Genomic DNA, 25251 nt, shown 5'->3' with positions numbered 1-25251 from the left:
GTTTTATATTTCTAAAGTTATGAAAAAAAAATATGAGGTATTATTAACGAGAAAAAAAACATATTTTTTATCATTTTCTTTTCGGCGTATAATTATTATATTTAAGAATAAAGAAACGCCTGTAATTAATGAATATCAATTTTTCATAATGTTAGAACTAATGGCTAGTTGCTCTGATAACAATATTGTCGACGGCCCTTAAATTAAACTATGATGTGTTCATATTGTTAATAAACAAGACTAATATTGTGTTCCATTACTTATTGAAACTAATGTTACTTTTAGTTTATTTTATAAGAACATTTAAATAAGAAGTTAATCCCTATTAGAAATCTAGGATTTCTAATTATAATAGACTTAATTTATGGGGTCACTTGTGATATAAAGAAAAATATAAGCGAATGTGCCATTGTAAAATACGTTAATGATCGATATTATGTTAATATATATACAATATTTGTAATACTCATATCATTTTTAGATGTCTTGCACATTTTTATATTAAACTTATTGTTAAGGATTTTAAAATGATCTCTCAAGATATAGATGCAAATAAAAACTGTTAAAGCTGAAATATTTGTATATATTTTAGCATTTTTTGTTTGTTTTTACATAATTATGTATTTATGTTATGTAGTTTTTTATAATATATTTATATAACCGTGAAGATCATGTTTGTTTTCAACGAAAATAAATCTCAAGTTAATATTATGATCTTTATATTTTTAAGCCACTACACCACATATATAAATTGTTCCCCCAATAGTAATCGACCCCGCAACTATGACGTCTACAATCATACAATAACCTACTGCGCCACTGGGAAACCTTAAAAAAATCCTGACGCTATTAATTTCTTAGGTGTAATATTGAGATTGATCTTCATTGTGCACATATTTAGTTTTATACTGTTTAGCGTTGTTAGCGTTATAAAATGAATACTAGTCAATATCACACATTCTTGTTTATATAAAAATCTAGATATTTTTTCTTTTGTCTTCATAAAGCGCTACGTCAGCGTCCGCGCCAATCACAATGGAATGAGGGCAACGGAATGTATCGGATTTTTCATTGTTCATGTTTCAATATAATATAATAAAAAGAAGTGAAGTATTAACATTAATATTCTTATTACTTATTATTTTTAAATTTTAAAGTTTTTATGTCATACTTCACGTAATTTCCATCTCTTCAGACCGAAAAGAGAAGGTTTTTTCCCTCCAATCGTTATATTAAAAAATACTATAAACTTAAAAAGTATATCAACAGGTAAATATTGTAATTAATAAAGAAAAGAGTGCTGTCATGGCGCAGAGACACAAGCGTAGAAGCAACGGTTGTGGATTCGGTTCCCATTCGAGGGAATGCAATATTTAACATTTTCATTTCCTTGTAAAGAGGCTAATAGCGACGTGTTGGGTTCCGCCATTCAACACGCAATGCCTCTAGAATTCAGTGGAAGATAGGGAACGGAAGCATCTTAATAGAAACGGAATGTTTTAACACTACGTTCCCAGATTACTTATGCCTACCATGCTGTGTGAAAATTAATAGAAAATATATTTTATTCATTTATGCCCTACAATTCTTTGTTTCTCCGTAAGCTGTTTAATTGTGCATATTGAATATGCCAACGGTCAGTTACACTCAGTCAGTTAAAAGGGACTTGCCATCGTTATGTAGATTAAAAATGAGATCTTGAATTGATGAAATAGTTAAACTAAAAATATGGTCAGAAAATCCTATATAAATTATAAAAATTAAAACCAATTGTTGAAATGAATATACATTTAAATGTTACTTATAAATATTTTATACTTTACTTTACGTTAATATGTTTTATTACATTACTTTTTTTAATGCAATTAGCAAAATACATAACAATCTACAGTCAGATATTATTTTGATAAATTAGAACACCACCTTATTTATTCAAATACACCGGCACTCAAATACACTAATGATATATTCCTAGTTGAATGCACTCTTATCTTCTTGACAAAAGAGCAGATTTATCAGCATCATTATTAAAAAAATCTTCTTGAGGACAGTCATGGCGCAGAGACACAAGGGTATAACTGTAAACGCGACTGGTTGTGGGTTCGATTCCCACTCAAGGAAATTTAATATTTTCATTTTTTCACTCTGGTATCGAGGCAAAGCGTGGCGTCAACGCTCCAAATAACCTTCAAAATTCGGTGGAAAGTTAATACTGGAATGTCTTCACACTAAGGTATCTCTGCCCACCCTACTACATGCGGGATACAGCGTAAACCTGGAAAAAATCTTCATTCATTGTTTGATATGGAGTTATCAAACAGTATCTATTATTGTATATCGAACGTGTCGTGCTTAGAGACGTTCATTAGTGATTAATTGGTATTAAACCGGTGTCATTAATATCTACCTACTGGTTTCAGATAGCCTGTCACTTAAAAGTTGACATGTTGACATTTCTTGACGAGATTGCGATGACGTTTACAGACATGATTCTGTAAAATTTTACAAATAACGTCTTTTTTTTAATTATGACACGTGTAAGACATTTTACATCAGTTTTTGATGTGGACGAAGTTTGTTTTATTTAAATATCTTTATGCGTACTGTATTTTAAATTTCGTTATGTTATTTAAATCATGTCTTAAAATTATTTATCTAAAATGTGAATATTATATTTTAATAGAAAAAACAGCTTCACGCTCTATCAGCAAGGTAATATAGTGTTAGGACACTCCGTTCCCCACTTCCGCCTTGCTGGTTTTGCCTTGGTGCCAGAGCGAAGAAATGAAAGTATTAAAAAATAATAATTCCACGCCGGCCTCGTATTTTAATAGAACATTTCATAAATTATGAGCAATATGTAAGAATAAGTTTTCTTCATAAATAATTGTCTATTTAAGAGAGCAACTCTGATATGAAGCAATGACTAATCATAAAAAAACAATAAAATGTCAACGAATGACGTAAGAGGGTATTAAAATAATCTAATATTAGTATAGTAACATATTTATACTAATTTGAGATACCAAAACACATAAAATTAAAAACACAATTTTCCTTTAAATATTATTTTATGACTGGATTAAAGTTGATAATATGAAATGATAAATTTGCAAAAATAAATATTTATTACTGAATAGTGTTATTACTAATTATTGTAATACTTGGTCAAGTGAATTATAGTAACAATAATAAAAATTTATAATAATGGATTTAGGAGATTACTGTGCCATCTAAGGCCAATGCGACTACAATTGTACCGATATTCGTCGTTTCATACATTAGAGTTTTCAGTTAACATCTTAATGGCGGAAAACCGCAACCCACATCTGAAAAGGTCAGCTCGGCTTAGCTGCTGCTTTAAGAACCGAATGCAGAAGAAAGATATAATTCGAAACAGCGCTTATCATGAAAAGGTTTCTCAATCTAGAGCCTGAATCACTGATATCTTGGACCATTGTGTGGAATAATGGAAGAGTTTTAACATTTTATATGTGTTTTAATTCATATTTAAAATTTAAATTACTATTGTGTAGCTTAGATGGTAAATGTATTAAATGCATAAATCTGCTGAATCTGATGCTATCTTTTTTTATGAGGCAGTATGGCGGAGAGACAAAAAGTGTGACTTTAAACGCGACAGACTGTGTGTTCGATTTCCACTTAATGAAATTAAATATTTAATATTATCAATTCCGCGGAAAATAAGGAACTGACTATCTTAACACTAGATTCCCTCTGCCTACCTTGCTATGTGCGTGGCGGTTAAAAAAAAATATTGCACACGGACAAAAGGTACCCACTCGTAAATACAATGATGTGATTACCTTGTGCCAGGAAGACGACATATATAAATAGATAAGTCCAAATAGATTATGGTAAACAAAAGATTGCTGATACCATATTACACATGTGTCAGTCACATCGCAAACACGGACGAACTACGGAGTTTTATCGCTCATCGAGTACACTATTCTTGCTTTATATACATATGTACGGAGTCCTTTATCTAATAATTCCGGTACCTATTTTAGTCTGTCTGTCGCAGAACGTTGTACAACACGTCGGAAAGTTTTAAACATTTGTAATGGAGGGGAACAATTCAAGTAAAAGTGAAAAATGCAAGGATATAGACAAATGGGGATACGTTGTTGGTTTTGGCACTATCATTACGTTTGTGAGTATTGTATTGTATTTTATTATTTGTTTTTTACGATTACGATAGATGGATGGAACTAATCATTCATAGTGTCTTAACACTCTGAATGATTTGTCTCAAATTTAATATTTTAAATTTTTCGCTCTGGTCACCAGCGGACCAGGCAGAAAGTAGGGAACGAAAATATCTGAATAAGGAACGAAGTAACTTAAAACTAGTCTCCCAGGTTCCCGTTACCCTGCCTTCTATAAGCAGCGCAGGTAGAGGGAACGTGTCATTTTACCAGTGTGAAGAAATGAAAATAATAAATTACCAAGTGCAGACCTCTACACTACTCTCTAGAAATAATTGTTGAAATGTTCATGTTATATTTAATATAAATTCTGGCAATAAAAGAAAAATAAAGCAAATAGTCTCTAACATTCTTTCAGATATTTGGTTGTTTAATGGTATACAAGAAAACATAATATTGTTTTCTTGTAATAACATCATAGAGTGACTTTTGCTGGTAAAACGTCAAATTTAATATTAATTTAATGAAATGTATTTTAAAAGATTATATAAGAGTATTATACAAGATCTATATAAAAGTACATTGCACTTATATAATATAAATAGATCGTATATTGTTTTATTTAAAATATAAAAAATACCAAAATAGTACCAATTGTGTCACAAGGCCACGACATTGTTAGCAGTATGTACCAATTAAAGATAAAAATTAAATTTAATTTCATTTGTTGAACAACAAAGGAATTTATGTACACAATAGAGAATATTGTATATCAGGGAAGCAGATTATTTAAGTTGCCAGTTGTCAAAATCAGATGGCGTTGCCTGTCACTCTGACGTGGCACCGATCGATGATAATCACATAAAACCAACCGCACGGACGTACGCTCAGTCGAGGCTCTACCACGGCTCGGAGCACTACTCGTGCTCCACCGCTGGCCAACCTCGACTACTTCAATTACAAATGTGGTTAAGACCTATTTGCGATTATACTGGGCTGGAGCAGTGAAAGGCGAGTGTTAGTACTGTAAAGGGATCCCTTAAGCCTACAATTGTGGTCACAAGTCCACGGCACTGCTCCAAGCTTCACGTCAAGAGTAAGATAACATTTCTTATAATTACCACGCCCGAATACCCACGTCTAATTAGAAGTACGATGTCGGTCATATCTGTCTACATCATAAGTGGAATCGGCCTCAACCACCTCATTCGCCGACATCAGAAGTGGGATCGGAACAAGCTCCGGTCCCAATCACCTTAGTCTCCGACATCAGAAGTGGGATGAACCTCACTCTCACCTGAAGTTAGTAAGTAATGTTTCGATACTTTCAATAGTCTACCGTTCTGTGATTGTGTAAATTCGTAGTTACGACGCGTGAGTATAGTAAAAAGTTTCGTTAGTTTGTTCGTTTCGTTAGTTACGTTAACTTTGTTAGTTTGAGATTTTTAAAGTATCGACGCCCCGTCTAATAAGCCCCGTATTAAATGAAAAATGTAGAAAATTATTTCATATTTTAAAAAAATGATGTCGGTAGGTTACTAATTTTATAGGTTTACAATGAAATCATTATGAACGTAATTCATTTTAAGAAAGGTGAAATAAAGTAGTTTCCATAATTATGGCGCAGTATATAACAGTGTAAATTAAAGAAACGGAAGTTATTTGGTAATTCAATTTTTAAAAAGTGACATATTTGAACGTGACATATTAGGTAAAGATTGTAAGAAAGTAAAGAGGTTAGTTTATTCTTTTTAAGTGATTATAAAGTTAGTAAGTAATTGAAGTCCAGATATGTAATTGTTAAGAGAAATAAAATAGTTAGTGAACGTACCGTATATTTCAAATTGTGTTAAAAGAAAAGTAATGGCTCCGAATATTGTAAAGGTTAGTGTCGCTTAATATTTAACTTCAATTAGGGTTTTGGCCGCCAGTAATCAGTTGACCATTTTGAGTAAATGGTTTTAATCAAATTAGTGACAAATTTTAATTGAATTGTGGTAGATAAAATAAAAATCTTAAAAGACACGTGCATAGTTACGAGAAATTTAAAAGTAATGGTTTAGAAATTAGAGACGCGTTTACGCTTAATTGTTGCCAATTTCATAGTGATACATCAATGAAGTGTGTGTAATTTACGTACCTAGTTAGATTTTGTTACTTAGTTACATCTCGACGTTATAAGTGTTAAAATAAATCTTTTTGGTTAAAGTTGTACTGCAGGATTGTTTTTGAACTTTAGTAATACTCTGTAAGAGTTATACATAGTGCAGATAATATGACGCCTAGTTCTAAAAAAAAAGTTTCAATGATGAAAGGAAATTAATTGTAGGAATCTATTTCAACAAAATTATATAGTGTAGAAAAATGGTTAGCTCTAGTAACAATATCTAGTGTAATTTAATGTCTGATTCCATAGGAATATCGGCTATAGATATCTTGTTGTAGCGATATCGATGTGATCTTGGAAAGGGTTGCTTATACGAGTCATACTCGGTATAGTTTGGTTCAGTAGTGTAAGCTATAGGGATAAGATTTTTAGGGTAACGATAATGTGCAGTGTAGTAGTACCTCTATCGACTAAACAGGTAGTGTGTGTCGGGTTCATGTAACAGTTGGTGTGATCGTGACGAGAGTGGATGACGGTTGACGAACGTAGATACTGTAGGGTCGCTGGCACAGTGTACGGGCCATAGGAGGTGATAAGTGGTTGCAGGGCAAGGCCGTCCGGTCCATGTCGTCATTCGAGATGGCGAATGGTCGAAGGGACACTTTGGTTACGGTTTCATGGTAAGGCCGTCCGGTCCATGTCGTCATTTGAGATGGCGACTGGTCGAAGGGACACCTTAGCCATGGCTTATGTTCTTGAGGTCATATAAGGTGGTCGAAAGGATAATGTCGTCCGGTCCATGCAGCTGATGGCTGATGGTCGAAGGGACACATTCATCCGGTTCATTCTTAAGTGTACATTGGTCAAAGGGATAATGTCGTCCGGGCCATGCAGCTGATAGCGGCTGGTCGAAGGGACACATTCATCCGGTTCATTCTTAAGTGTACATTGGTCAAAGGGATAATGTCGTCCGGGCCATGCAGCTGATAGCGGCTGGTCGAAGGGACACATTCATCCGCTTCATTCTTAAGTGTTCATTGGTCAAAGGGATAGTGTTGTCCGGGCCATGCAGCTGATAGCGGCTGGTCGAAGGGACACATTCATCAGCTTCATTTTTAGGTTGATCGAAGGGTTAGTTGGTCGTAGCGTCGTAGGGTCGAAAGGTTGAAGGGTCATGCACGTGTGGGTGGTCGAAGGGACACATTCATCCGGCTCATTCTTAGGTTCGTCGAAGGTTTAGTTGGTCAAATTGGTCGAAAGGACACACCCGTCCGGTTCAATTTGATAGTGTTAGGTTAATGTGTCAGGATTGGACGAGCGGAATAAAGTAGTAGTGATCTCAGTAGGAGTGGTATGGTTGGATTATTATTCTTAGGCAGGCTAAATAGAACACTATTGAAGGCAAAAGCGCTCGAGGACGCGCGCATGTCAGGATTGGCCGTATCAGGGAAGCAGATTATTTAAGTTGCCAGTTGTCAAAATCAGATGGCGTTGCCTGTCACTCTGACGTGGCACCGATCGATGATAATCACATAAAACCAACCGCACGGACGTACGCTCAGTCGAGGCTCTACCACGGCTCGGAGCACTACTCGTGCTCCACCGCTGGCCAACCTCGACTACTTCAATTACAAATGTGGTTAAGACCTATTTGCGATTATACTGGGCTGGAGCAGTGAAAGGCGAGTGTTAGTACTGTAAAGGGATCCCTTAAGCCTACAATTGTGGTCACAAGTCCACGGCACTGCTCCAAGCTTCACGTCAAGAGTAAGATAACATTTCTTATAATTACCACGCCCGAATACCCACGTCTAATTAGAAGTACGATGTCGGTCATATCTGTCTACATCATAAGTGGAATCGGCCTCAACCACCTCATTCGCCGACATCAGAAGTGGGATCGGAACAAGCTCCGGTCCCAATCACCTTAGTCTCCGACATGTATAAATGTATGAAAATATGGTTATTAAGTATTAACTGATATTAGCATGGATACTGATTACATTATCTACGTATGTGTCAGTCAACCAACGCCTCATATCATTTACTATGTTAGAACTGTTGTACTGTAATTATTTTCATAATGTGGCCATCGTGGCCCAGGGGCACAACGTGTGGCTGCAACGCCATGGTTATGGGTTCGACCCCCATTTGGGAAATGAATTATCATTTATTAAATACTTTCATTTCTTCGCTCTGGCACCAAGGCAAAAGGTCCAGCATTGAGTCTGCCACTTAACATGTAAGTGTTTTAACACTAGGTTCCCTCTACCTACCCTGCTGTCTGCGGGATACAACGTCAAGCTGATTATAAATAAATCATAATAACGTTTGATTATGACGATTTTTGAAAATACGATCCATATTATACAAAATATTCTTATTTTATGTGGCGTTATTATATGCGGCGTTAAGTTCCGACATCAACATTAAAATTCTCGAAAGTAAAGAATGTAGTACAGTATGTTCCTACTATATCTAGATGCGGTGATAAAGCATGAAACTGAAAATTGTTTAAAAAGACCATTCTATTTAAAATTTAAAAGTTTTTATAATTTATCTAGTGAAACAGAAGGGAAATAAAAACACACCGATGAATCAACACTTCTTATATTTCGTTATAAGCTTTGACAGAGATTCGGCTTACAAGCGTACACGATACAAAATCAACTCCGAATGCGTTACACAGCTAATTTATACACTTCTTCCCACTCTCCGGACAATGAAACGTCAACTGTCATTGACAACATAGGCTGGCTCGGCTCTATGGCGGGCACGACTGGCTAGCTGGCATGGCAACTGTCAATGTCGGCATAGGCTGGCTCGGCTCTATGGCGGGCATGACTGGCTGGCTGGCATGGCTTTGGCTGACATACTCGGCTTAACGTTACAATCGGCCATCCTGTAACAATTGCTCCCGCAATGGGAACACAATAATATGGTTAACTTTCAAGTAAAACATTAGATCTTCTGTGCCTCATCTGTGGTCATCAGAACTGCTGGCACTATCAGATATAGAAGCTACACTGCGGTATGGCCTTATAAAATCGGCGGACACTAACCCTACGAAATGTTTATACCCCTCTTAACCCCTTGATACTTCTAATCCTATATCTGTCATTGCCAACAACTCTAGTCACGATATAGGGCCCTGAATAGATGTCTAACTTTCAATTAACCCTAACAGCGCTACTAGTAGGAGCTTGCTTCCAGAGAACTAAGTCACCCTTTCGGTAAACATTACAATTTTTACGACGTTTATCAAAGTTACTATACGTTGTCTTGCTTTAGTTCACCTAACCTGAATCGGCTCTTCTACCCTATCCGAGACCGGTACGTCGTACCTGGACTTACCACTGCTAGTGTTTCAAGCTCATAACTATGATATATATTTTCCTCGGGAGAGGTTACACGGCTAAAATGGGATATAACGATTTATCCAATTGTTTTTGTAATAATATGCCTGCTATTCAAACTTTACACGCGTCTGTATTTATTTCTGTATGAAGTGAGGGATCATAAAGTGCCAATACGGGCTTGGAACACAAATACATTTTTAATTTTTCCAAACTACTAGATTGCTCTGTATTCCATACCCAGGACATATTTTTTTTTTTGTAAGATCGGTTAACGGGCGGACTATTTGTGCAAATTTATAACTAAATTTCCGAAAGTAACTGCAAAGACCTATAAATTGCCGTATTTCGTGAACGGTTTTAGGCACCGGTAAATGAGAAACTGCGGTTAATGATTTTTGACTCTGATGGTCTGACTCCATCCTCAGAAATTTCATGTCCTAAATACATCACTTTGTCTTGTAAAAATGCACATTTTTTTCATATTTAATTTAAGATTTTTCGCTCGAAACTTAGATAAAAATCTCCAATATTTTAAATCCACATGTAATGTCAACCGAGGGTAGTAAAATATCATCTAAAAATGCTAAAATCTCATTTGCGGAACTGACTCTGAGATAACATATTCTGAATTGAGTTAACGTTAATTTATTTAAAAAAATTTATTAATTAAACGCATGAATACGGATGGAGAATTGGCTAAACCAAAAGGAACTCTTAAATACTCAAATCACTCACTCTTGGCAAATAAAAGCTGTTTTATAAGTGTCTTAGATAAGTGTTAGCTTAGATATGTGTGAACCTCAATATTAGGTAACGGATATTTAACTTTTATTGTTGCAGCATTGAACGCACGGTAATCTATATATAACCTACCATAACCATTCTTTTTCTTCACTAACACTACCGGGGAAGCATAAATAAATTCGGATTCTTTAATAATATCTGCGCCTAATAACTCTTTAACTTTATATTTTACTATTTCGCGTTCACTAAGGGAATACCTATACGGTTGACGATATATAGGCTGATCGTGATAAAGTCTTATTTTCATTTGTATTAATTTAGTACAGCCGAGATCTTTAATACTACTTGGAAAACTATCTCGATATTGAAATAAAATATTTAATAAATTATGACGTTGGTTATCATTTACATTCCCTATTTTTATATCGTTTAATAATACGCCGCCTATACAAGTATTGCTATTACTACTATCAAAAATATTTAACATTTATTGATTTATCCCTATCTGACAAACTGGACACTTTACACAAACTAAGCATGCGAGATAAAATAGGCAAACTAGAAAATAATAGCATGGCTTTGCAACTAACCTGGCTGGCTGTAGTAGGCTCCTCACACTGTTCTGCTCGGGTCAGAACTTGTCCAGCTTCCCACACAATGTCCTTGTCACCGTTGTTCATGACTTTCATGTAACCTTGGCTTCCTCGTAATAAAGTGGCGGGTAATGAATAACACACGCCTTGCAAATCATGATGACGTGCGGCGGTGCAGACATTTACATTCTCGTCATTTCCAGGGACAAGAATTTTTATAATTGAAATTCCGGGTGACAATGTCTCTTGGCATGATGTCAACACTTTAAACCTCTGAGGATCTTCCTCGACATTAATTCCAGTTGTGAAGTCAGGATCTTGTCTGTGTAGTGTAGCTGTGCCGTTGCTTACAATAAGCGACATATTATCAGAGTTAATCACTGGCTGTCCGATCAATAGGTCAATGTCTCCCATCTCAACATCTGTCAAGTATGCGCTACATGGTATAAGAATGTTATCGATATCAAGGTCGAATTTCACTTCACCGTGGCTTGTAAGGAAGCCTCCAGAAAATCCTTTTAAAATTGTTCGTGAAGGTATAACTTCAAGAGAAAGCAACTTAGCTATTTGGTTACGCATAACGTTCACTTGGCTCCCGGTGTCTACGTAGGCTTTTACAAATACCCCGTTAACCTTTACTACCTTCTTGTAAGTATTATCATAATTTTGCAGCAATTTAATGTCTTTAACATTGTTATTACTTTTCAGAGGCTCGCGATTAGTTTGAGAGCTCTGACAATGAGTAGCAATATGACCTTGAGCCCCACATTTAAAACAAATACGTTGATCTGGTAGTGTACAATTACGTAATAGGTGACCTACCTTTTTGCAACGAGGACACGGGTCAATGTCTGGGTTGATTTCCTTCTCTACAGGTTGTAATTGTTTGAGCTCATTGCGGGGAACTCGAACTTCAGATGTCGATCCACGATAGTCGTCGAGAGCACAAAGAAAAGCTTCATAAAGTTCATCTGGTCGTACACATTGGAATGCACGTGCGTTAGGTTGCAACGAGGGGGGTAGACCGCGAATAATACACGAAACACTAGCACTATCCGATAGTTTGCACCGAAAACACATAGCCACTTTGTCCTGGTAATATTTGGTCATTGTCTCACTGGGTAATTTCTTTCGTTGCATCATCTCGTCCAATAAAGCACTATAATCACGATGTTTGGGAAATGCTCGCAATAACATTTGTTTCCATTCACCCCACGTATAATTGTATTCGTCGAGTCTATTGTACCATTTACGAGCCTGACCGTGAAGTTTATCTTGCAGATAAAATGATTTAATGTCGTCACTCCAATTGTGTATATCTCCAAGCTGTTCAATCTTCTTTAGCCACGTTGACACTGTGCAATCTTCGCCTTCGGGATCAAATTCGGGAATCAGCGACGCTGCACGATGATTCTTCGCTCGACCGAACGTCTCACCCTCTTGATCAAGATCACGTATCGCCCTGTCGACCTCGTTCACTAGCAGATATTTTAACATTTTTCTGGCGGGTGGCGGTGACACGTCATTATCGTTATCCGTTTCATATTCTTCTTGATTTGTAGGCGGCTCTTCTGCACGGCGGACGCCTCTGCCGATATTATCCGAGCGATTGCGCTTCATCCCACTTCTGAGTGAAACAGAAGGGAAATAAAAACACACCGATGAATCAACACTTCTTATATTTCGTTATAAGCTTTGACAGAGATTCGGCTTACAAGCGTACACGATACAAAATCAACTCCGAATGCGTTACACAGCTAATTTATACACTTCTTCCCACTCTCCGGACAATGAAACGTCAACTGTCATTGACAACATAGGCTGGCTCGGCTCTATGGCGGGCACGACTGGCTAGCTGGCATGGCAACTGTCAATGTCGGCATAGGCTGGCTCGGCTCTATGGCGGGCATGACTGGCTGGCTGGCATGGCTTTGGCTGACATACTCGGCTTAACGTTACACTAGGCAAAATGCGGTACAAGTAAAGTCTTCTTTACCTTTTCTACTTTTGCTTCTTCTGCAATTTCTTTATTCATATATTTTAAGCAAATATGGTCTTCATAGATAAACTGTCTGTTGTCACCAATGTCTGTTATTCTGTTACAAGATAAAGTCTGTGCAAAGTAATCATCGAAAAAGAATACCATCATAGAATGGCGTCAATGGTTAAGTTTAAATAAATCAATATATTTTAGCAAAGTTACCTCTATGGTATACGAGCACCTCTATGGTACCTCTATGGAATATCGCGTGCCTTACAGAAGAAGTTATTTAGCATTCCGTAGATTCACCGGGCCGGGCCGATCATGTTGGTAAGGAAGTTGAGCAGCAGCTGAGACTTGTGACCTAAGTGTACGTTTAAGAGGCCTGCTGTCCGAGATACCATCTCTATCAATATCTTTAAATTTGAAAATACTACAATATTTTTTGTCAGTTTTTTCATGAGTTTAAAATACTTATTTATTTTAAAATATATCACTTATGTAATAAGTAAAGGTATTTAAATTTAATATATTTCAGGTTGCAGGAATAGGTCACGTTAATTCGTTTGGACTGATTTATAAAGACTTCATTGTGGATACACATTCCAGTGCCAAATCTCTAACCACTGCACATGGTGTCTTTGCTGTTATGTTAGCTATAGGAGGTAATAATTAATTATTATCTTGAATAATAATTATCTTGAATACTTTTTATAAACAATGTTGTAATTATCCATACATTATTAAGCAATTTTAACTTATAAAAAATATTACTTGAGAAAAAAATCTGTGATCTCTTGTGGAATCTTTTCAATGCCGTAGACATAAATCAAATAATATAAATAAATTTCATGGGTATGAGTGATAATAAACTTCAATTAAATTGTGTTCTGTATTTATAAATACCTTAACTGCAGAAGGTTATACCATATTAATATGTTCTCGATGAATAATAACTACATCGCTACAAAAAGTTTCATCAAAATCCGTCCAGAAAATTTTGGGTGAAATGCGAACAACAGATAGACAGATTAAATTACAAGACGGGTTAACAATAATCATATTTTTCATTATTTATATAAAGTAGTAAATATATATTTCATCTCCTCGAGTGGGGATCCAACCCACAGCCATTCGCTTTTACAGTCGCATTTTGTGCCCGTGCGCTCAGTAGTGACTGGGCTCTCCTTTTATTGCAATTATGTATAATTACTTAAATTGTATTTTTCAGGTTTAATTCTCAGTATAATATCCAAAAGGATATCTTTAAGATTAGGTGGATTAATAGGAGCATCACTTATGAGTATAGGATCGTTCTCGACAGTATTTATATCAAATACAAGTCAATTGCCTCTTACATTTGGATTATTCCAAGGAGTTGGGTTTGGAATGATGGTACCAGTTTGCTATTCAAGCCTAAATCATTACTTTAAGGAAAAGAGAACGCTAGCCATGAGTTTGATAAAAGCAGTACAAGGATTCATTTTAATTTGGTACCCCCAGCTCGTGAAGGTCATGTTATCTTTTTATGGATTTAGAGCTTCTTTGTTGATAATAAGTGCAATATCACTGCACACTTTTCCCGGAATGTTAGCAATGAAGACAAGTTTTGAAACAAAAAAAAAACCAGCAAGTATTTTTATTCTATTTTAAATAAAATTGTTATAGTATTTCTAAATAAGTGTGTTTATTTATGATGTGGTTGTAGGTGGCGAACTAGCTAGCGATATTAACAAGCAAGAGACTATTGACCTTTTAAGTGACAACAATAAAAATAATGGGACGCAAGAAGCTATCTCTAGTACGAGCCGCAGGAATACATTACGGTACGATAACTGTCCATGTTAATGTTTCTTATTATTTTCTCATATAAATAACTAATTTTATTATAATCATTATTATTACAGAAACGAGATCTTGGAGCTATTGAATTTGAAAATTTTAAAAGATCCAGTATTCTGCAATATTTGCATTGGACAAAGCTTCGTTAACTTCTCAGATCTAATATTCTTTATTTTACATCCGATGCTTTTGTTTCAATATGGATATAACACGGTATTTTTATCTTTACATATATACTCATTATTAAAAAGCTTACACCTAAAAAGCTTACCTGTCTTGCTTTCCGAATTCAAGACATTGCGTATTGAGACAGGTCCTTGCTTCGTATTTGTAAGGAAAACACAATTATCTAAAGTGATGAGTGAGACATTCAGACACTCCCATGGGCCTCAGATATATGTTTATTTTTCAGAATCAGGTAACAACATGTATTTCTGTCAGCGCCGGAGCAGATGTAGCAGGCCGCTTCGGTCTTGCTCTTATAACTAGTTTTTTTACAATAAACACGAGATTACTCTTTTATGTTGCAACATTCCTTACTCTCGTGGCCAGAATAGGTAATTTTTATCATCAATTATATAATATACGTAGGTATAATGACATTTTAAATGCAAGGAATTAATAACTTTTTTTGTCTCATAGTCTACTATCTCATATATTACTGGAAGAAATCATGAGTTGTTATGATATAATGTTTTAGAGTCATTAATTAATTGTTAAGCTTGTAAGAATCCAAATGTAACAGGATTTGAACCTGTCCCAGTGGCTTCTATCCATATCCATCTATTTAAATATGTATGTACATTTTAGAGCTATGCAGAGAGAGACTAATGTCAAGTTACCCTGTTTCTGATTGGAAACACACTTGATCATACTGGAACGGAAGAGTAAAATTATATATTTTTTACCATCTCGCTGTATCGAGCATATAGTAAGGTAGGCAGAGGGAATCTGGGAATCTAGCGATAAGACACTTGGTTTCCATTAAGACACTTCCGTTCCTCACTTTCCACTGAATTCTCGAGGCATGGTGTATTGGGCGGCGGAACTCACCGCAGCACTTTGCCTCGTTACCAAAAGCGACTAAAATTAAAAAAACATATTATTTCACTCTCCAAGTGGATATCGAATCCACAACCGTCTTTCAAAGTCGCATCCTTGCGCTCTTGTTATCTAATTAATTTATATATTTACAGCTATATTACAAGTTCGTCAATTCACATATGTGGTGTTGGTTACGAGTATGCTAGGAGTGCTGCGAGCGTGGCTCCATGTCTCGAGTCCGGTTGTGATATCCAATCATGTCACACATCAAGACTTCACCGGAGCCTACGCTCTGTTTATGCTGGCCGCTGGAATTGTTAATGTTGTTTTTTCACCAATTATTGGTAAGTTGGAAAACGTACCTTAAAATCACCCATCTATATATCGTCCACCATAGTAGTCATGCCCTTAACCTAATACCTAGCACTAGATTACACCTAAGCCTAGATTTACATTTTTATATCGATCCTACAATTAGGATTTAGATGAAATTTTGTAGTAATCTTATATATCAAGATATCGAGGCTACAATCTATGTAAAGATATTGTATAATTTGGTTACAATTTTACATTAAATTCAAGCGGTCGAAGCGGTATTTCGCTAATTATAAGAGTTAGATTTAGATATAAATAATTAATAATACAAATAGATGTGATGTACTTACCTTTACTTAACATGGCTGCTATATTTCAAACACGTTAAAAATGTATGTATAGTATAATTGTAAAAATGATTATTAAGGAATTTTAGTTCTATATAACCGTTTACATTAAATACAAAGTTAACGATGAAAAAATATTATAAGGATAAGAAATACGGACTTAAAAAAATAATTACTTGCAATTTATGCCGTACTTACTCATTCATATTATAATTTATATTCTTCGGTCTAGGCCGCAGTTAGGCAATATGCGGTTAAGTTTCGTCATCCAATAAAATTTAAATGTCTTAATATAAATCTTCAAATCTATATAATTTTTTTTTTAATTTATCTGGAGATATTACTGTCATAAATATAATGTTTTAAATTTAATAATTCTTGCGTTTAGGGTGGCGGAACTTAACGCCACGCTTTATCTACTGTAGGTGGAAAATAAAAATAATTTAAATATATTCACTCCCCCCCAGTGGAGATTAAACCCGCAGCCCTTGACAGTACAGTTCAGCACGACGGCCACAGTAATGCCCGAGTTTAATGTCTAAACTGAAATTAGATTTTACCGTTGAAATAAATAACATATCCTTTGCATTAAGAGTTGAAATTTAAAATGTTGATGATATATCATACGTTTCACAACCGTCATACATTTTAATGCCCAACTACGAACTAGGAAAATTAAACGTCAGGTCCGCGGTAGAAGTACTTAAAACTATAATGAAAAGTTGAAACAAATATTTGGGGGAAAAGTTTTTAAATTAAAATCCTTTCTCATTATACCACATTGGGTTTTTGGGGCGAATGTCACGTTAGATTTTAATATGGACCGTCGACGAATTACTGAATGCAAGAAATTATAATAAAAACTATAATATAGAAAACTTTAAAATCAAATTGTTATGTAGGTACATTATTTTTCCAATAATAAATTAGATTAATAGAAATATCGACCACTTTAAATTGATAACTGTCATCGATGCCTTTAGCCAATTAATTGTTATAATATTTATGGAATTAAAAACTAAAATACTAAGATACTATACACTGTATACATATTGTTTATTCCGTTACTTTGTAAAGACTTTCACGCTCGCACTGTTCCATTAACAGTTGATATCTTCATAGTAACATAATATATTATTATTATTTTTTAATATAATTTGACAACATACGGAAGCGTATAGAAACTCTTTGATATTCTTCTTAAAATTAAAAATAAGTGAGTACAATCCTTCTTTAGAGCGCAATATTTTTATGAAACATTTATTTTGGCAAATATTTCTCAGCAGCAGAACATGCTCTTTCAAAAATTCAATTTTCTAGCGCATATTGCTCTACGCGATGTATTTTAAGATTGAAGTGTTTATTCATGGTGAAGTGGAGCAGTTCTAGACGTACTCGTTCAGACTGATATGTGAACCCAGCCGTGTGCACAGATTTACTTTAATGCAACTTTATAAAGTTTTATGGATTGTTTTTTGTTTAAAATAATTTCATTTCCCTATAAAAATAGGGTACACTTTTAGAGTGATAAAATATTTTATTTATATATATTGATTTGAACTTATGAACTTCAACGCTGCAAAGGAGGTATTGTAAAATATAAATAAAAATATAGAAGTCGCTTGTCTATATTCTCTTCCAATATTGAATTACACATAAAAACTCGTATCAAATGTAGCTCATAATTGTTCTACAGTAAGGTATCGCATAAAATTTAAATATTCATTATTTCATCTAAATATATCATATAACTTAAATATTATATTCCAATCTTGATCTTCTTATTCGAATCGTAAAATTTGTTCACCTCTTATTCAAATTGTTAAATTCGTTTGGTCTTGGATACAACACTAAAGGCTATTTAGGGCTATATTCACCAATCAATTATCAATTTAATGCAACGACTGTAGGTACCTACCACATTCACAACCCTCAGCTATTTCCATTTGACCACGAAGGCGAAGCAGCAGGTTCAACCTAGTTTTGACATATCAGTTCATTAAGCGAACCTTAACATTTCTCTACAGTAATCTATATATATAAAATCGAAAGGTCACTCACTCATCACGAAATCTCGGAAACTACATGTGCTAGAAATCTGAAATTTTGCATAGGAGTTATTTATAGGACGTAGGTGCTCGCTAAGACGGGAATTTGTAATATTCGACTTCTAAGGGGTTGTTTTTGGGGTCGAAAGTTTGTATGAAACTTCGTTAGTACAAATGCTAGGAGTGTCAAATTTTGCATAGACGTCACTAGGACGTAGTCATGGAGACAGAAATTAATAATAACATAGTTCACGCGAGTGAAACCGCGAGCGGGCCGCTAGTATACTATACACATAACCAAAATCCCGAATGGGGATCGAACCCACACCCGTCACGTTGGCATTCTGTGACCGACACACCGACCACGGATATTTGCTTATCTATGTTATTTCAACTGTTTCAGGTTTAATAAAAGACGTCAATCAGGACTACGTACCAGCTTTTTATGCTCTGACGTTATGCTGCCTGCCTTGCTTATTATTTTGGCCAATTGAATATAAAATAATGAAAAGAAGAAATGTTGTAACGACGTCTGACCAAAATCAAACAGTATAATTATATCTTATAATTGTTATATTTTACGTGCATTTTATAACACATTTAAGTTTATTTAAAGATTGTCAATTATTACATATAAAATTTTGTATATAATTTTAATTATTTAATTAAAGAAAATAAATGTAATAATAATTTTAATATTATCTCATTTTTGTGGGTTGAGAAAATTGTGGCGTTGAGTTCGTCAACGCAATATCTCCAGAATTCTGCGGAAAGTTGGAAACAGAAGTGTAACACTAGGTTTCCAGTTTCTCTCTGCCTGCCCTATTATGTGCGGGGTACAACGTCAAGCTAAAAAGAAAAAAGTATTAATAGAACATAGTGATGAAGAAGGTAATGATGAAGCTTTTAATTTTTTCAGTAGTGTCAACCGCAAAAGAACACCAAATTGTTGAACATCTGAAATTTACCGACCAGCATACAAAATAAATAATCTAAGTACATTTTTTTAAATGAACTGATAATAAACCTATAAGGCCTAAATATAGAAATATTTATTATATAGGTCAAAATATAGGCCATATATAATTTCAATAGCGCTTATAATAAAATATAAACTAATAAACCGTATATTGCATTGAATAAATTATGACTTACTCGTTAGCATAATAATATAATTTACAATAGTATGAACTATGAACTATTCGATCCCAAATTGGATATTGGATGTATTTCGTTAACTAAATTTGAGGTCATCATGGTGCAGTGGAACAGCATCTGTGTATTCGATTCCTACTCGAAGAGTGGGATCACCATCATCGACATCGTCTCAGTTCTCACCACGAATCTCGATCTTCAGCTCTTCGTACCAAATAAGTAATGTAAATATATATTTAGTGTATATTTTCCACGATATTATTAATAAGCCCAACATAAGTTCGATCAGCAAGTATCTTCTAATTATACTCAGGGTCAGTGCGAGCAGCACTTGAGGTTGAGAGAGCTGTAGGGAAGCCGGGCCTTGATCGCTACTCGTTTAATCTTGACATGTTCCATAATCAGTTTTAGGATAAAATCTTGATTCTTTAAATAAAATTCAGTCAAATATACTTTTAAAACGTAAGTATCTCGGTGACATTTCAACTTTTTAAGTGTCACTCACATACTGAAATGCTGTTGCTGCTTGCAAAAAGATAAGTGTAAATATTTATACTTTTTACTAGTGAACCCGAACGCGGCTACGTCCGCTTGAACTATACGAATATTTATTAAATATATTTATGAAATTATTTACAATTTTCAATAGCGAGATTCTCAAACCCATTTTTTTGGGTGACGTTTTCTAAGAACAAACTTTGCAAATCGTTGCTAGCAACGGTCGCATAGCGACGACGGATAAATTGCATGTCAAATTAATAAGTATTTTAATAAATTAGTATATATCGACAATATTACAAATATGACAAAAAAATATATACTATGTTCATCCCGAGACCCTCAAGTATCTCTATATGAGTATTTTATCACGATTAAATTAGCGGTTTGGCCTGGATTGCGTAAAAGACAGACAGACAGACAGACAGAGTTACTTTCGAATTTATAATATAAGTATGGATACATGCATAAATGTAAATGTTATTACATGATGTTATATACAGTTTAAGTATTTCAAAGAGCATTCAAATATATAATTACTATAACGAGCTGAAATGTCTTTGACTTAACATGAGTAATTTAAATATATTCTCTGAATTCCTAATTTTGGAATATATTTAAATTAATTTCTCCGGTTTAGTTAGAGTGCATTAAGTTTCACTAATGACATTTAAAAATGGTCTAAATTTACAAAAAATATATATAAGACCAATCATGTCAATTGTATCAAATATTTTGATACAATATTTCGTACTGCTAATAATAATTGTATAGTTTCTAAAACATATAACAACAAATTAATTGTTCATTCTCTATTCCAGCAATTAACGTCTAATTAATTATTTGTAAATACGTTAAGTTCTACGCTAACAACGACGTAAATGGGGAAGCTTTTGAATCTAATAGTAAATATTATTTATGAATGCCTATAAAACACATTGAGCCTTCTGTAAATTTCCACTGGTTTAGTTCCTGTTTTTGTATTCGATAATATATTACATATATATACGAATTATAATTTTAATAAGATATTTGACCTCCATAGGCTAATGGTTTGTCAACAGTCGTGACTTTGACTCTCGAATGATGCAAAAATTCACCCAAATCTAATATTAATTATTAAATTGTAATTTGTTGGTTTTAACACTTATATTTGACATAGAATATAGAAATACATAAACGAAAAGCTATGTATGACTCTTTTCCATTCATTATTATAATACAAAACAAAGGCTTTACAAAGGCTTACAAAGCAAACCCATTTTCGCTTTAATTTTATTATTTTCACGCTGTATCCCGCTTACAGGTAGGCTGAAGGAACCTAGTGCTAAAACACTCCGTTCCCCATTTTCCAATGAAGTCTGGAGGCATAGCGGCCACCTAGCGCTTTGACTCGGCACCATAACGAAGAAATGAAAATATGAAATCTTTAAGTTCCTCGAGTGGCGATCGAACCTACATCATGTCGCGTTTACGGCCACACGCTTGTGCCCCTGCGCCAAGACTGGCCTCGTTTTTATTTAGACGTAATAAACATTTTAAGACGCAAGATTAAAAAGAAGTGTTTATTATAGTATATAATTACCTACTAATACATATTATATAAACTTAATGAGTGGAATTTTAAGGGTCATAAATAATTTTATGGAGGCAATTAAATAAATATCAAAGTTATGGGATATTCATGAACATGTGTCGGTTAAATACTATTAAACTAAGGCCTTCAATTAAAAAATTATTTCGTAATAAATATTACGGAATCACCTATATTTAATTTTAAGAAATTATTTATTAAATCGCATGTCATTTAACATTTGATACAGCTTTTCATTTTTATTTTTATTTTATTTCTTATATTAAGTAAGTAACTCTTTAATGAACTGTTAAAATATTGAAGTGTATTTTATATTTATTTTATGAAATTTATACAAAAAAAATATGTATATTAAAATAATATTTATCGATAATAATTTTAGTATAAATTTCAATCTGAATAAGCAACTTATATATTTTAAAATATACAAAGTAGATGACTTTGGACGATATTTCTGTAATAGACGTATAGTTTCATAATAATATTTCATTCATTTTATCACGAACGATTTCTTCCAGAATCCTCGTGTGGTATTTCGAATCTAATACTAGTAAATGATCGCTAATACGTGCAAGTATTGAAATAAAGAAAATTTCCCAAAAATTATAGTCCTTTAGGAAAAAGACTTGACTTGACCTCGCTAACGCAAAAATATTATTATATATCTCTTTTAACATAACAATGGAGATAAACACCAAATATTAAGAAGCTAAATAGAAAAAATAACCTAGTAGTAACCGACAAATAACATAACTTTTTCTCATAACAATAAAGAAAATATTTAGATGTGATAAGTCTAGAATTCTAAATCAAAGTTCATGGAACGTACATAAGCCGGTCGATACAGCTCAGCCTGGGTCTGGGACTGCGAGGTGGGGGGGGGGGATGACAATGTTATGATTATAATATAGATATAGTATAAACATGTCTGTTTTTTGTCATATGAAAAATATTTTTGTCCTGCAATATCTTTTTTAAGGGTGTTTCTCGAAAGAATAATAATTTTAATTAATTAGAAACAGTAATAAATATATATTAGATATATAATATTTAAATATATTAAAGTAAGTTTGTTATTTAAAACAGGATAAGGTATTATCAGAATTACGTGAGAATTTAATCATTTCATAATTGAAATATATGATAATGTTGGGCATATTTATTATTGTTTATGTGAAACGATAGCGCATTAAAATTATTATTATTATTAATTAAGTATCTCAGTAGGCACTGGCCATAAGAAAATTTTAGTTGATGGATTCGATCTTCTCACATGACACCATTAATTATGTGTACGCTAATAATTAAATTGTATACGTAACTAACATGTGGAATACTCGTATATTTCTTCCTTTTTTATTTAAAGTCCTAGAGAAAGGTACGAATTAAGTAAATTTTAATTTGTAAAATATCACAGTGCAATGTAAAATACTTTCAAATTTCACAATCGCAATTAAGCGAACGAATATTATTAAATATTTTAAAATTAATATATGTATATGATAACAATCCATAAATTTAACTTTATTTAAAAAAAACAGTTTTTTAATAAAAAAACATATTCGCAATCGAATGTATATACATTTACTTTATTATACATGCAAATCTATTGAACAGTATTCAATTGTATTCACTGAAAGTAACAAAGTTATTTTTTAGTCAGTGCGAAAATTCAGATAGTATTTAGAAAAAATATTCATGCAGCCTTTGTTCTGTTTCCCGGGCGGGCCAGCTGAGCTGTATCGATCGCGCCGAGCTGGATTTGACTGAACGAAACTTGTTACTTTATAACAAAATGTCTGGTAAACTTTAAACTGATTACTCTATTTGAAGGTAAATTGAATATTGGATACTTAACGAAGGCCTAACCTAAATTTTACCCAAGCTAAATTATATTTTTCAAATTTAAATTTTATTTTACGAAAACTGAACCTGAAAAAAGCTTGCATATAGTATGATAGGAACCTATACTAGGTTCTATACTAATGGAAACTACATCCTCTGCTTTCTGATTGACGAATATTTTAAAATGATTCCCTTATAGAAACCGTTCTATCTTATATTACGGATTATTTAAATATACGATGAGATTTACAGATATAATTTAAATTATTTTGAATATTCTATTTTAAGCACATTCGTTGAAAATCTTGTTTGTCATGAGGTCGAATTTTTTTATAGGTCTTCTATTTAAGACTAGTGGACCCGGACGCGGCTACGCCTGCTTGAACTATAAGAATATTTTCGAGTCGGTCATACTCATACTGTGCCGCCCGAAGGCTAGATCATTTCGAATCAGTGACATTTCCTTATAGTAGGGGCGGCGAAGAGGGGACTTTGTGGAGTCATTCGAGCGCATCAGATTAAGATACTGGGGATTCCTTGTACTCGGTGACGTACTTCCACCAAATATGAGCTTCCTATGTATTGCCGCGCGTCTAGGATAAAGGATCAGATTAGTAAAAAAAAATTGATCATTGGACCTTCTCGAGCGCGTCAGATTAAGATAGGGTAAGTTAGTTACATGCTAAATCGTGTATATTCCACTAATCTGACAATTTGAGAGTGACGCAAAGGAGGGAGAGGGCTCCAAAGTTGTAAAAAAAAAACGTTATCTGGACATTCTCGAGCGCGGCTAATTTTTTTTTTATTTTGAAGGGAATCATTCAAGGATTACGAAAAACATATAATCTGACAAATTCCACAAACCGAAGTAATAGAAATTGATTGATAAAGTTTAATATACCTAAGAATTGCATATATTCCTCTCACCGTATTTCTATTCCTATCGCACTCTTTTTTTATTTATTGGTCCCTAACTCATCAATGAAGATGATAAATTAAAAAAAATACTTGAAAAAAAAAATTTTTTTTGTACTTTTTTTTATAAATACAAGTATTCTATTTCAAACATACATTCTTTTAGTTACATTCTATTTCTTGAGCTTTTCTATTGATTGCGTTCAATGAATAAAAAAATTGAGGCCAGTCGTGGCGCAGTGGCACAAAGTGTGACAGTAAAACAGACTGGTTGTGGGTTCAATCTCCATTCCAGGAGATGAAATATTTATTGAAATTTATATTTCCATTTCTTCGCTCTGCTGTCGAGGCAAAACAGTGACGTTAAGTGCTGCAACTCAACACTCAATGCCTTCAAAATTTGGCAGAAAGTGGGGAACAGAGTGTCTTAACCTTAGGTTCCCTCTGCCTACCCTGCTGTGTGCGGGATACAACGTAAAGCTGACTTGTTTCTTGTATTGGTTTAAAAAAATATTAATAATTGTCAGATTAAGCAAGTCCCTTCAGATAATCGTCTGATTTTGAGATATCACGTCTAGGGCATGAAGATGAACCATATATATCTTAATCTGACGCGCTCGAGTATTTCAAGATGACGATTTTTTTTTGCATTTTCAAACAACGATTACGAGCTTGCGTTACATCCAAATCGT

At 34.0% G+C, this 25251-nt stretch overlaps 2 protein-coding genes and 1 long non-coding RNA gene across 8 annotated transcripts in view; 1 reads left to right on the top strand and 2 right to left on the bottom strand.

The window, feature by feature from the left end:
* kcc (solute carrier family 12 member kcc) overlaps nt 1-25251 on the bottom strand; it is a 257609-nt gene that overhangs the window by 172669 nt on the left and 59689 nt on the right. The window lies entirely within an intron of this gene.
* Nucleotides 3907-19248, top strand: LOC146535482 (monocarboxylate transporter 9-like). Its single transcript, XM_085191523.1, has 8 exons — nt 3907-4177; nt 13495-13621; nt 14188-14589; nt 14665-14782; nt 14864-15011; nt 15211-15355; nt 15995-16186; nt 18956-19248. Exons 1-8 carry the CDS (start codon nt 4088-4090, stop codon nt 19105-19107), a joined length of 1374 nt encoding a protein of 457 aa, XP_085047649.1. The 5' UTR covers nt 3907-4087; the 3' UTR covers nt 19108-19248.
* Nucleotides 8874-11076, bottom strand: LOC146535483 (uncharacterized). The gene is made up of 2 exons (XR_014878372.1): nt 10973-11076; nt 8874-9181 (listed from the first exon to the last, which is right to left on the bottom strand). It is a non-coding gene; the product is annotated as an uncharacterized LOC146535483 (long non-coding RNA).

Source organism: Heliconius melpomene, chromosome 10 (genome assembly GCF_056956725.1).
Source record: "Heliconius melpomene rosina isolate 202511_hmr_F chromosome 10, ASM5695672v1, whole genome shotgun sequence".
NCBI lineage: Eukaryota > Metazoa > Arthropoda > Insecta > Lepidoptera > Nymphalidae > Heliconius > Heliconius melpomene.
The sequence above is the reverse complement of the archived record's forward strand: the minus strand, read 5'-3'. Positions and strand labels throughout refer to the sequence as shown.